The sequence below is a fragment of the Oncorhynchus keta genome, chromosome 28, assembly GCF_023373465.1.
Source record: "Oncorhynchus keta strain PuntledgeMale-10-30-2019 chromosome 28, Oket_V2, whole genome shotgun sequence".
Lineage (NCBI taxonomy): Eukaryota > Metazoa > Chordata > Actinopteri > Salmoniformes > Salmonidae > Oncorhynchus > Oncorhynchus keta.
Window position 1 is genome coordinate 15,945,697 of NC_068448.1, and position 14,569 is coordinate 15,960,265.

At 41.9% G+C, this 14,569-nt stretch overlaps 2 protein-coding genes across 8 annotated transcripts in view; one reads left to right on the forward strand and one right to left on the reverse strand.

Moving 5' to 3' along the window:
- Positions 1 to 12,904, reverse strand: part of LOC118360691 (transcription factor NF-E2 45 kDa subunit-like) — a 33,719-nt gene extending 20,815 nt beyond the window's left edge. Inside the window, exon 1 of the mRNA XM_035739990.2 lies at positions 12,678 to 12,904. The gene's annotated coding sequence lies outside the window, so the exon portion shown is untranslated. The remainder of the gene's footprint in view (positions 1 to 12,677) is intronic.
- LOC118360695 (coatomer subunit zeta-1-like) lies at positions 885 to 5,222 on the forward strand. Of its 7 annotated transcripts, XM_035740000.2 has the most exons (10): positions 885 to 903; positions 993 to 1,131; positions 1,548 to 1,616; positions 1,835 to 1,916; positions 2,139 to 2,230; positions 2,361 to 2,416; positions 2,884 to 2,961; positions 3,125 to 3,176; positions 3,280 to 3,318; positions 4,639 to 5,222. In XM_035740000.2, the coding sequence occupies exons 2-10, from the start codon at positions 1,114 to 1,116 to the stop codon at positions 4,705 to 4,707; spliced, it is 555 nt and encodes a 184-aa protein (XP_035595893.1). In that variant the 5' UTR covers positions 885 to 903; positions 993 to 1,113; the 3' UTR covers positions 4,708 to 5,222. The 7 variants fall into 7 exon arrangements, with proteins under 7 accessions (XP_035595893.1, XP_035595896.1, XP_052340938.1 ...); XM_035740003.2 differs by lacking the exon at positions 885 to 903 and having other exon boundaries at positions 959 to 1,122; XM_052484978.1 differs by lacking the exon at positions 885 to 903 and having other exon boundaries at positions 961 to 1,131.
- Positions 12,905 to 14,569: the final 1,665 nt, after the last annotated feature.

Below are 14,569 nucleotides of genomic sequence, written 5' to 3' on the forward strand. Positions count from 1 at the left end.
AACACAAAACAACAGCCTCTGCTTTGATATCAGCAGCCCAGTGCTCCAAATAGCATATGTTCTCTATTTCAACACCAATAGATCCATCTGTTAAAAAATGAATTCAGTAAATGTCAACCTATCAAACCAGGCAACTAAAAGCAATTTTCTAAACAATGTTTTGGTTTGTTGTAAACTAGTTGGCAACAAACCAAATGTCCATTGTATATCTATAATGTCTTAACTTTAGCTTTCATTATTACAGGAAAATAAACCCACAACAAGATAATTATTTACAATGTAATGGCGACCTTAAAGAAAACAGTGTACTGCCACAGTGTGACGAAATAAAAGTAGGTCATTCTATCTTAGAATATTAGAACTCCTGCATCATCTTGTCACTGGAGGATTTGGTCTGGTTGCTGTGGCAGTCTGGTAACAGTCGCAGACATTTAAACCTTTTTCAAGTCTGTACAACAAGGAAACTGACAGTTGCCATGGCGGTCTACAGACATTCCACCGGAATATAAATGATATGTTGTTTTGACCTACTACACTTGTAGCAATCTAGTTGTCTACAGACATGTCAGAAGAGCAAGTATAAACTGGCCTTAAGAAGCAGTAGATTTGTTCTGTGTGGGCTATTTCTATGCTTCCCCCTTCAGTTTAGTTTTTGCATCTTTTATTTTCGGTTTTATACATGGGCTTCAAATAGCTGAAAATACAATATTTTTGTTTATGGAAAAATACATTTCACAGTGGGTTAGATGGTAAAATCATTCTATACACCATACTTGCTTGTTTTATCACGTAAACTGAAATTCGGAAACTATTTAAAAATGTGCAACCTTTTTACGCAACTGTGGGGGAGTGCCAAAATGGAGGCACTGTGGCTTCAACACAGTACTCCTAATATGTTATCTAGTATGTATATACATTGTTGTTATGGGCTTGTTCCAACGATTTGTATAATTAAAGCCATTGTTCTGTCTGTGCTTGAACTCTGTCTTCAGAACAGAATGAGCGGTGTCATAGCGGGGCGTTTTGATTGATGCGGTTTATCATCCAATGGAAGACGAGAAACGTTTAGGCAGCTAACTAGGAAGTTTGCCGGCTAGCAATTTAGCAAATAAGATGGATACGGTAATGCTGGTAACGTTTATTATTTTTAAAAATCATTCTTTATGTTATATTTCCTGATTCGATTTTTGTTGGGAGTGTAGCAACCTTTGCAAAAGAGAGATTATTGTGCTTGCTGACTGCTTAGAATTGGGAAGGAGCTGTTAGTTAGTTAGCTATAGACGGTAACGTTACCTGGCGAACCTCCCATCCGCTGTTTTAGAAAACTAACTTGCTAGTTAGTTACAGCAGCAAATATCTGGTTACAATGCGTAGTTACTAGGAATGGCTTTCAGCGTAGTGATGACACATGTTTCCGCGAGTAAGTGTACTTTTCTTTAGTTAGGTAGCTTGTTAGTTTGCTAACGTTAGCTAGCTAGTTAGCTACTGTGTATTGATGATGTGTAACTTATCTGCAAAGCAGTCATGTCTGTGTATTTTCACAACAGGAACCGTCATTATACACCGTGAAAGCAGTCCTCATTCTGGATAATGATGGAGAACGACTCTATGCTAAAGTAAGACTTTGATAAGTGTATTACATAAAGGTGTGTTAGTACCTGGCTGGAACAAAAGCCTGCATACACCCAGTACCTTAGGGCCAAAGTTGGTGATCCCTGCTATGTAACTCATTCTGTTATTATGTAATACACAGCTGCATTATTAGCATACCATATGAAATGTACAAACAACAATTAGTTGTGGTTTAACGCCTCTATTAATGCTTTATTTACAGTATTATGATGACACCTACCCTTCAGTAAAGGAACAGAAAGCTTTTGAGAAGAACATCTTCAGCAAGACACACCGGACTGACAGTATGAAATGCATTTTAATACACACATGTACATATTCTCAGGTCAGTGAATAGTGTTCTGGTCTTTTGTCCACTAATTGGTCTTTTGAGCAATCACATCTTTTCACATCAGATCATTTTCAGAGCCGATCTCATTGGCCAGAAGACCAATTCGTGAAAAAAATAATCACAATTGGCCTCCATGTATAAATGCAGCCATTGTCATGTTTCTGTGCATATTCAGGTGAGATTGCTTTGCTAGAGGGCCTCACAGTTGTCTACAAGAGCAACATTGATCTCTTCTTCTATGTCGTTGGAAGCTCGCATGAAAATGAGGTAATCATATTGGAAGGCCGTGATTGGAGACATATAATGAATAAATTGTATGATTAATTTCGGTGCAGTGCACTCTGCCATGCTCTAAATGACCTTTTTGTTGTTTCTGTGTTTTGTTCCCCTCCAACAGTTGATGCTAATGGCTGTTCTAAACTGTCTGTTTGACTCACTGAGCCAAATGTTGAGGTGAGACCTAAAGCTGTTCTAAACTGTTTGTTTGACTCACTGAGACATGTTGAGGTGAGATCTCTGGCTGTTCTAAACTGTCTGTTTGACTCAATGAGCCAAATGTTGAGGTGAGACCTAAAGCTGTTCTGAACTGTTTGTTTGACTCACTGAGACATGTTGAGGTGAGATCTCTGGCTGTTCTAAACTGTCTGTTTGACTCAATGAGCCAAATGTTGAGGTGAGACCTAAAGCTGTTCTGAACTGTTTGTTTGACTCACTGAGACATGTTGAGGTGAGATCTCTGGCTGTTCTAAACTGTCTGTTTGACTCACTGAGCCAAATGTTGAGGTGAGACCTAAAGCTGTTCTGAACTGTCTGTTTGACTCACTGAGACGAATGTTGAGGTGAGAGCTAAATCTTACATCACATCTTTTGCCATCTTTCATCAAAAGGCAAACCTTGAATAATTATGTCTTTCTCTGTAGAAAGAATGTTGAGAGGAGAGCTCTACTTGAGAATATGGAAGGTCTCTTTCTCGCTGTGGATGAAATTGTGGATGGGGGGTGAGATCCATGTCTTAACATTTGAATATTGACTCAATGTATTACCACTGCTTATTTTCAACCGTCCAAACCTGTCATAGGACCGCTGTGGTCTGGTCCAGTGTGGCTGTCTATTTGCACAGTGTGAGTGATAACAAGCTTCTCTCTCTGCTGTCTCCTAAAGAGTGATTCTGGAAAGTGATCCTCAGCAAGTGGTCCACCGCGTGGCACTAAGGGTAAGGGTCCCTTTCCTCTTCAGAAAACACTCTTCACTCAACCAAGTGGACTCTAATGTTCTGAGTGTGGTTGCCTAATCCCAGTATGTAATCTCTTCTACAGGGGGAAGATGTGCCCTACTCAGAGCAGACTGTCACCCAGGTGAGTACAACAGCCCTAGTTACCTCATTCATCTCAGCATACTACATTGTTCAGTGTGGATCATGCACCATTACATTATTCACTCTCTACTCTCCTGAGACTTAGGCTGTGTCCAAATAGCACCCTAGTCCCTATGTAGTGCACTACATTTGACCAGGACCCAGCCTTACAAGCTTAAGAGCTGGGCCCAACGTCCTAGCCTGGGAATCCAGACTGAATCAAACTATATTTTACCTCACTTGTTTCACTTAACTAATTTAGTGAAAACTTAACTGAAATGGAGCTGAATTAAGTCTGGGTTTCCAGGCTACCGACGTCCCTCTCTCATATACTCTCCAATCCTACTGCTTCCACTCTTCCTTATGCATGGAAAGCCCACGATTGCTAATTATAGGCAGGTTGTGTGTGTGTGTGGCCGATGAGCTGAGGTCCTCTCCAGTCTTGATTATGTTCTCATTTAAGAAGCTGCTGTCCTCCCATCCCTTCTCTCTCCCTCCCTGTCTAATGATTAATGGCTGGCCATCTTCCATGTGGTTCTTTTCCTTCAAATTAATAATGAATTAATCATTTTGCTTTACTTGCATTCCTCATCTTTCTCTATCTAGTCTTTGTCAAAGTTTGAGGTAAATGTGTAAATCATGTGGTGTCCCTTCATTTACTTAAAGACCCAGTGCAGTCAAAATGAGGGTTTCCTGTGTTTTGTCATATTTGTAGAACAGCTACTGAAACTAACACTGTAAAATTGTAAAAAAAAAAAAATGTGAGCAGTATTATTTCCTGAGTTTTTACAACCAGCAACTATCTACAACTATCTACCTTCTCATCAGCGGGTTTTGCATGGGTGGAATTATGGCCTGCCTGGTGACATCACCAGGCGGTAGAAATTAATAGACCAATAACCAACTCTCAAGCATCTTACAATAACGCGTATAGTTTCTGCTTACATATCCCTCCCATTAGGCCACTCCAATTAGGTCCCTCACTCTGACAACTCCAAGACAGTCCTATCAAAATTGTTTGAATTTTTTTCAAATCTATTTTTGCTAAAAATCTTTTTGTTTCCTTTTGACCATTTTAATCAAAAACTATTACAGTAAGGTGCTTAATTGTTAACCAGAAATGATTTGTTATTCAGATAAAATTGTCTGCTTTGGGCAGTTGGTCTCAGTCTATCCATCTTCGTGGTATTAATTTACATTTGTTTCAAAAGGGAAAGTCTCATTTTTCAAATGCAAAGCAAGTTCAAATGGATGTCATAAACACAGACTGGAGGCTCATTATACAAACGTGTGTGTTTGTTATTTATATGATCTATTTTAGAAGGCCAGTTTTCTTCTACAGGTGCTACAGTCTGCCAAGGAACAGATCAAATGGTCTCTGCTACGATAGGACCTGTCAACTCCCCTCATCTAATACTGTACCACCATTACACATGCCTCTTCTCTCCGATGTCATCTCTTCCCCTCTACTCACTCCACACCATTCCTCCAATCAGGACTCAGAGGCTGATCACTCATCCAATCAGACTCCCAGGGCCAGGGATATCTTTGAGTATTGTCTGTCTGAATGTATTATTTCGATCATGTGTCGTTACTGTAAAAGGGTATTCTTGTATCCGGCTATGTAGCTAGCTGTGAGAGGGATATTGGATGGTAGTGTGTCAATACATTCTTGCTGCCTGGTTTGCATTTTCTTACCAGTTAAGTTGACAGCTTTATGTCCCTCATCTCTGATAACATTCCATGTGTTAACTATAGTACAGACCATAGAAATAGGAAGGAATTATTTCTATGGTACAGACATATGGTCAGAACAACCTTGTTGTTAGTCACTTTGTTCCTTCAGAATACTGGATAAATTCAAGCATTTAAATCTTTTGAATAAAAACATTTATAGACACTAAAGTTGTGACTATTATATTTTGATTGTTTGCCCTTTTTGTTCTTGTCACACTTTAACATATTTCAATGTCAGGGTTTATTGAATGGAAGCTCGGGTAGCCACTAATATATAAATATGCTCTTTTATACTGTAGATTATGTAGAATTTCAGTCCACTTGAACCATGTACAGTTTCCTCAGTTGCAGAGTTCCCTTGTCACACCATGGTACTTTGAGAACTCTGCTAGCCAGACAGGGAGTGACTCACAGCTAAAGCAAGGGCTCCATCTTCTGGTCAATGTACCAAAACACATTCCTGAGGTTAACACTTTACATGGAAGTGTCATTATTGAGACATTTTCAGTTATGTGTTGTGTTTCAATGCTGTAAAATTGTGGTGTTTACAAATCGGTCACATCTAATTAGTCAAGTTTTTCCCCTTGATAATCATCCTGCACTTGTGATCCATTTCAAACTGAGCAATAGAGAGATGAAATGTGTGCTTCAGCTAACAGTTTTTTCTTCTTGATAATTCCCCCCCTGCCTCACAAAAACACACACAAGCTCATCTTAATGCAAATGAAAGATGCCCTCCAGAGAAGTGGATGTGAGATCAGACTATCATGTAGATATGTCTATTACAAAAATATTCCTGTTCTTGTTAATGTCTGCATTTCACTACCAATGGGTCATGTTCATTAGGGCACGCAACTGAGAACTTTACACAACATTTCTCAACGAGAAACAGAATGTTAGTCCCTCTTCAGTCAATTTTTTTCTCGATTTGGTGCCTGATAAATTTGTCCCTGGTGTAGCTACACACCATGTTAAGCTGACATCTTTAAGGTATTGTGTAACTGGTCCATCCATGTCCATGCCTAATGTGGACCGTTTTGGAGTGAGCGGTCCTCCTTGTCCAGACCGTGGCTCTATTTTCAGCATTACTCATGTTTTCCTGAGGCAACACAAACAGATGGCGGTACATGTCTGCTTCAGACGTCTGGTTTGTATGAAGCATCAGTATATCATTCAGTGTCCATGATATGACAACGTCAGTGGTGGGAGGAGCTACAGGAAGATGGACTCATACTGGCTGTATTGATGGAACGGAGTCAAATGTGGTTATCGTATGTTTGATGTGGTTGATACCGTTCCATTGATTTCATTCCAGCTGTTACAATGAGCCCGTCTTCCTATAGATCCTCTCACCAGCCTCCTCTGAATCAAATAAAAGTCATAACTCCTTCATAGATTTTCCTTTAGTGTCTTGGCTGTAGTAGCTCACAAAGCCAGTTGTAAGTTGACAACCCCAGCTTGTCTCTAGGACCATGCAGTACTACTGCTACTATCAAACACAGTGAGTAAATGGGATTCCTCACCTAAAGCCCCCCTTCCTTTGGGCCTCTTCTCTGATCCCTCTATCCTTCCTCTAATCTCTATCTTTAATGATGATTTGGCAGAGGGATGAAGGGAAGAGCAAGATCAAAGAGAAAGGGGGTGTCCAGTTATCGAGCTGCTTCTGTCCTGGAGCCTGATCACACACATTCGTGATGATAGTCAAAGGAAAGGGAGCTAGACTCGAATCCCCTTCTCTTTGCATGGAGTAATTGTATCATTCTCCCTTGAGCCCCCAAATGTTAATTTGACCAATCGAGAAATGCACTCATGTCTGACGGGTGTGATTGCTTGAGAATAGCTGTATGTCCTGCAGCCTGTCTATAAGATGCAGTAACAGCAGAGTGGATGCTTGTATTGGTGTCTGCCAGGGACACAGAGCGAGAGGAAGAAGTTAAGTGAAGTTAATGAAACATTACTCATCTGGCAGATCCATTGTCTTGGCTGGCCTCCAGTCAGGTCCATTGTAAAAGCCTACAGTTTATGTTGCTAGGTGGACAAGTCAACCGCTCTTTACTCTCTTAAATGGATGTAGAGATGCCACTGAATTGCATTTGTGCGTTATCATTTTGTTTTAAGCATTATGAAATTATTAGGATATAGTGTTGGATCTATTCATCACGTTTTAAAAATTCTGCCTATTCCCTATTCTATATGTCCCGACCCAAACACGTGTGTGATTTTGGGGGAGGGGAGATGTGAAAGGCTCCATTGTTTCAATAGCGTTCAGTCTAGTTTATCCAGGCTAGCATGTGAAGGTTAAAGAGGACAAGGTTAGACAGCACAGCAGATCTAGACAACAGCAATGCAGTAAGTGATTAGATTAGATCCACCTCACTTTGTCCTCACCCAGCAGGGCAGAGAGGGACTGGAGAGGGTTCAAATGGATCACACACACACACACACACACACACACACACACACACACACACACACACACACACACACACACACACACACACACACACACACACACACACACACACACACACACACACACACACACACACACACACACACACACACACACACACACACACACACACACACACACACACACACACACACGTTGGTGCCTCCTGGGTCATCCCATCACTTAGTTTTCATCTAGATATTCAATATGTTTCAGTCATATTTTGTGTGTGTGTTTGTGCTTGTGAGTGTGTGTCCTGCCGTCCCCTCACTCATTTCCCATCTAGGTATTTCTTCAGCAGGGCAGGCGGTACCTTGGGGCAGGCGGTACCTGGGGGCAGTCAACGACCCCCTTTCATCTGCTAATTATAGTTACACCGTCGTAAAAAGACAGAGAGGTAATTTATATGAATTATACAGGAATGAGTATGATAGTCTGTAACGCCATGGCTTGACACGCTGTACATAACATGCTGTTAAACAGTCAGGAGCATGTAATGGGCTAGAGGCTTGTAATTGATCGATGCTGTGTACGATAAAAGAGAGTGTGTGTGTGAGTCAGTAAATGATAATTATTTACATGGTGTGTGGCTGGTGACTGAGCTTTATACTTCTCAATGGCCTGCCCTAGTCAAAGACTCAAGGCTGGGGAAAATGGCAATGGTCCAATACACTATACAGGGGTGTCAAACATACGCAGGTGGTTTGAGTAAAAAAAAATATATATATATAGTTTTGAAGGTGAGGAAATACAATCAATATCCAATGTTGCGCTCCGGACCTCATTGAATACTGAATGCGGCCCCCGGCGTAATATGAGTTTGACACCCCTGCTCCATCCTATCAAACATTTCATAAAAATAGGACATGAATTATGCCTGTGTTGAAGTCTTAGACTATAATGTGTAAGACGCAGATACATTACACACACCAGACCTTAGTACTATACCCCAATGTATCTGTTTTGCACCAGGAAAACATTTTCTATTCTATCTATTCCCATAGAATAGAAAATCATTGCTGCTCTGCTCCGTAGAGAAGCCAGCCAACAGCAGTGCCAGAGAACACACCACTGCACATTCTCTCTGTCCCGGTCTCCTCAGCCAGAACTCAACATACAATGTATGTTTTTGCAACAACAACAAAAAAGATGGTGATACTATCAATTACATAAGATGATGATCAATTGCTGATGTGAGTGTTTAATTCTGTGTTGATGTATGTCACCAGAACCCGAGCTGGTCTGTTAGCTACTGTTGATCATTCCAGTGGGAAAGTTACATGTTTGTTAGGATACCGCTTTTTACCCCATCATTGAATAACAGTGCTTTTGCATGAACATATTTATCCACCTATCACATTTCATTTGCTTCTCAAACTATGTAAAATACATTTTCCAACACATTTAAAGGTTAATGACATGCGTTATCAAGGGTTAGTAAATTGACAAAATACTCCACCATTTTGCACTACTATTCCCCTATGCCTTTTGCAGTAGTTCATATGGTTGTTTTTCTCATTCTCTCTCTCTCTCTCCCTCTCCCTTACGTGTTTTTCACAAATTCTTTGTGGGTCTGTGTAATTTGAGGGAAATAATCTGTCTCTAGTAGGGTCACACATTTGGCAGGAGGTTAAGAAGTGCAGCTCAGTTTCCACCTCATTTTGTGGGCAGTGTGCACATAGCCTGTCTTCTCTCTCCTCTCTTCTTACTCTCTATCCTCTCTTCACTCTGTGTGTGTGATTTAGAAGCACTTCTCTCTCCTCTCTCTTCTTACTCTCCTCTCCTCTCTTTTCTCTCTGTTTGTGTGATTTAGAAGCAGAATGAAATCCTTTCATGTCCAGGTCTCTGCCCTGCTGTGTAGTACCCAGACAACAACTGCTCTTCATTTGGACCGGCTGTCTGCAGAGACCTGTAGGAAGGATCACACCTGGTCAGCCAGCTCACTCTCGGCACGCAGACACATACCCTGAGCTTCAGACCCGGGGAAGTGTCCGCCTCAGCCCAGCCTGCCTTCAGCCAGTTAGTCCCTTTGTCTGCCCCAATGTCTCCAGCTGGTCCCACTGTCAGCCAACTGGTATCAACACAGAGTTTGCCTGGAGTAGGCTAGTGATGCAGGACTAGGCTAGTGATGCAGGAGTAGGCTAGTGATGCAGGAGTAGGCTAGTGATGCAGGAGTAGGCTAGTGATGCAGGACTAGGCTAGTGATGCAGGAGTAGGCTAGTGATGCAGGAGTAGGCTTGTGATGCAGGAGTAGGCTAGTGATGCAGGAGTAGAATACAGATGCAGTGAAACTGATTTTCAATGTAGGCACCAGGCTTTATGGATGTTTATCCTGGTTTATCCAAGTCCATTACCATCCCTCAGGGGAATGTGTTTCTCCTCTTTTGGGGCTGTGTTTAGTCTTGTTTTACTCACTAATTCCTCAGCCTGCCCTCTTTAAGCTCCTTTAGTTTTTACCGTGGTATATTATGGATGTGGCTTTGAACATGGCGTGGCCTAAGAATTAGAGAGGGAGAAAACAAGCGTTTTATTCTGTGTCATACCTCTGTGCCTTCAGTTCACTCCCTTTCTCCCTCCCCTCCTCCCTCTGTCATCTATTCTTTCTCTCTCACTTTCTCCCCTCCCTCCTTCCCCATGGATTGCCCAACCACACCACAACACTGTTAACAGACGTACCCCTGACAGATTTACTGCCACTGTCTTTCCATTGGCTGCCAGAGTGACAGGTGTGATTTAGTGCCGCATCCTGATTGGCCCAGACGTGACAGGGGAATTTATGACTGTGCTGTGATTCGATGCCAGCTGCCTTTGAAGTGAGTTACAGCTCTGTCGCTTATAGGACACAGACACGGTGTCAGGTTTCAGTCATAAAATCTTATCCCTGAAGGGAGGTGGTGCTGCCTGCTGGATAACACTGCTGGGCTGACTGGTGTCATTAGAGGAGAGGAGGAGAGACTCACTACTAGAGAGTCACACAGAGAAAGAGGAGGAGAGACCCACTACTAGAGAGTCACACAGAAAAAGAGAGGAGGAGAGACCCACTACAAGAGAGTCACACAGAGAAAGAGGAGGAGAGACCCACTACTAGAGAGTCACACAGAAAGAGAGGAGGAGAGACCCACTACTAGAGAGTCACACAGAGAAAGAGTGGAGAGACCCACTACTAGAGAGTCACACAGAGAAAGAGAGGAGAGACCCACTACTAGAGTCACACAGAGAAAGAGGAGGAGAGACCCACTACTAGAGAGTCACACAGAGAAAGAGGAGCGACCCATTACTAGAGTGTCACACAGAGAAAGAGAGGAGAGACCCACTACTAGTCACACAGAGTGAGAGGAGAGACCCACTACTAGAGAGTCACACAGAGAGAGGAGAGACCCACTACTAGAGAGTCACACAGAGAAAGAGTGGAGAGACCCACTACAAGAGAGTCACACAGAGAAATAGAGGAGTAGAGACCCACTACTAGAGTCACACAGAGAAAGAGAGGAGGAGAGACCCACGACTAGAGTCACACAGAGAAAGAGAGGAGGAGAGACCCACTACTAGAGTCACACAGAGAAATAGAGGAGGAGAGACCCACTACTAGAGTCACAGAGAAATAGAGGAGTAGAGACCCACTACTAGAGAGTCAGATAAAAGGAGAAGTACGGGTTGCCCCAGTCACACACAACTACTCCACTATCGTCGTTAAATTGGGAGTGTGTGTGTGTGTGTCTTTCTGTCCGTCTGCAGCACCTTCCTCAGATCTCTATTTTCCCGCAGTAAAGATAAGTAATCATAAGGATAAGTGGACACTTTGAACTACCCCCTCAACCATCCACCTATCTTACCCCGTCCACCCCCAGCCCATACATCCTGTAATCAACCAGTCAGAATTATATTACTGATAATATATCAACATCTAGAAGACTAATATGGCAGACTAAATCACTGTATCTATCGCATAGCTGATCAACAGCAGCAAGCCGCCAAAGTCACTTTGAATCCTTGTCTATCTACCCACTGGTACAATATCTCCTATGAGCCATAAATTCAGTTAGTAATCTATCTATTGTCTATCTATGTCTCCATCAGCCAGGCAGACAGTCTATCCCCTGCAGATCATGGCCTGTATTCATAAAGCATCAGAGTAGGAGTGGTGGTCTAAGATCAGGTAGGTTAGGTCCGTCTGCTCAAGTGGAAAATTGCTGGAAAATAGAGAGAGAAGGGGAGAGAGAGAGAGAGAAACCATGTACTACCCTAATGTAATTGCATAATTCCTTGATAGAGCGAAGAGCAAGACAGGCATATGAACTTGCTTAGCTCGAGGTTACATGGCAGACGCAGACTCACTGTCGTGCTTAGAGAGAAGACAGGTTCTACTCCCTGACGAAGACCATGCAGCCGAAACGTGTCGTTTAAAAAAAACTTTGTTTCTATTGAACATGCCACACTAATAAAGGCATTTTAATTCATTATATGAAGAGTGCCTTGGTCCTCCTTACTTTTTGATGACCATGGCTGCTCACTTCTGTAAGCTCATGACTGATATTATGACAAGAGATTAGCATAATCATATTAATATCTAATATTTATCAAGTGAGCATTACAAATATTTGCTATTGTCGCTATGTGTAAGTTAAAGCGCTGGTTTTAACATACCATACTTGTATCACATGACCATGCATATCACATGACCAGGCATATCACATGACCAGGCATATCACATGACCATGCATATCCATTTCAGAAATGACTCTATCTAAGTATGTCATAGAGGTTGACTACAAACAGGGCTGAAATAGTGCTTTAATAAATCAGCCACAAGACTTCAACATGTCATAGCAGACAGTCTCTCATACCAGGCTTGCATCCCAAATGGCACCCCATTCCCTATAAAGTGCAATACTTTTGACCAAACCCATTCCCTATAAAGTACACTGCTTTTGACCAGATGGGTTCTGGTCCAAAGTAGTGCACTTTATAAGGAATAGAGTGTAATTTGGGATATACTCCCAGAAGTCACGCTCCTACAGCTGAGCCTAGAAGTTGAGCCTAGAAAAAAACCTTGTTAAAATTCTCCTCTATAGATATGCGTGGTCAGTAGGTGAGAACACATTAAGGAGAATCATATTTCATATGTAGCAGATCTATTACTTCTACTATATCTTTCTTCATCTTTTTCTTACCTGCTTCTTGGTCCTGAATCCTACGGGTTCATGCCTTTATGCCTTTATGGCGTGTTGCTGTAACAGCTTTAGAGAGGCCCTTTTTAGTCCAGGAGAATATGTGAAGGGCCTTTTTAGACCAGTAAAATAATGTGTTGTCATAACTGCCTTTCTTCAACATCAGATTTGCAACGTTACAGGGGTTTCAAAAGGCCTCTAGGTATACAGGTTTGGTTTGCTGACTTCAGAGTGCTGGGGTGGCACCATAGCAGTGGCACGCTACTCACTGAGGGACCCACCCATTGTGCCTAGGCTCAACATTCCTTGGAGAAGCTCCAGCCCTGCCTTGCCAGCCCCGACAGGCCCCAACAAGCTGCAGATTAATGGGGTGGCGTTTGGCCATGGTGTGTTAATGTATCTGTCTGTCTCGCTAAATGCCTGTGACTCCCTCCGCCTCCTTCCGTTTGCAGAGAGAAGTGGTGGGAAGCCACCTGTGGTGCCTTGGCTTGGAAAGAAAGGTGGTCTGGGAAGGGCTGGGCTCCGGCCGCGTTGTCCATCTTATCCAGGGGAATGTGAATGACTATTGAGCCAAAACACCAACAGCCCTTCCCTTTTCTCAGCATGAGGTGGATAGGGGACAACATTAACATTTTGTTCTAGTATGCGTCTTATGGGTTAATGCATGAATTTGCAGGATTTGGTAATTAGGCCATTCGTGTGACTGTTTCTCGTTCAAATCCTTTGTCATGCTCTGATTGTGACAACTTCTCTTCCCGACTTGATCAGATGGGACAGAAGTGTTGAAGAAAATGAATAATATGCTTCAGCAAATGAATCTTGAGTGTTAATTGAGAGGGGAAAGTGTGTCAATAGCAGCTGAATGCGTAGTAAACTAACAGTGTAAACCTGACGTGTCACACAGCTTTAGGGTCATTCCACCCATTCGGTACCTTTTGAGAAGTGTAACTTTGTCAATAAAAACTTAATTTCACCTCATTTGAACATTCTGTCATAGCGGGCACATGTTCAACATAATAGAAAACAAGACTTCCTATCTCTAGATGTAAACAATTTAATAATGACTATAGTAAGTGCCTATTAAATGCCAGATAAAGTAACAGGGTTGATGATTTCATCTTAATTCATCCATAAATCCCCTTGTGACAGGGGGAATGGAAGCTTGTTGTGTGCAACAGGAAGTGGCAATTGAATGCAACCTTCAATGAATGCAACATTTTTATTTATTATTCTTAAAACATTTCTAGCCTGTCTATCTATGGGTAATACGGTTGAAGTGCCAATCAACATTGTGTGAAAATAACTACCACAGGAGGCTGCTGAGGGGAGGACATCTCATAATAATGTCTGGAATGGAGTGAATTAAAGCGTATCAAACATGTGAACAGTGTGTTTGTTGTGTTCGATACCATTCTATTGATACCGTTCCAGCCATTACTATGAGCCCGTCCTGGTTCAAATCTTCCTAGAAGTCAAACAGAGAGACTTCAAGTCTATTCATATAAAATAAAAAATCTGATTTATTGAATTGTAAATGTGGTCTATATTATAGGGCACTTTAACAGGATTTAAAAAATCTAGATTGGTGCACAATTTCTACTTAAAAGGCCGTATTTTCGTGGATTGACCATTTCTTATCGGCCACATATAGAAATCTTTTAGTATGCTTTTTTATCAAGTGACTACCTGTGCATCGTAGAGTTGATTTGCTATCTATTTTTAGTCATGCATTTACCAATGAATCCAACTATTTGGAGGCCATTTTGTTTGTCACTCTCAAGCAGCAGAAAATGCAGTCAGTCATGTAAAATGGCTGCCATTTAATAAGGGTCCATTCTTGCTTTCCTGTCCCAAGAGAGCACTTAATGCTCACTGACGTCTCAGGTCCTCTGAAC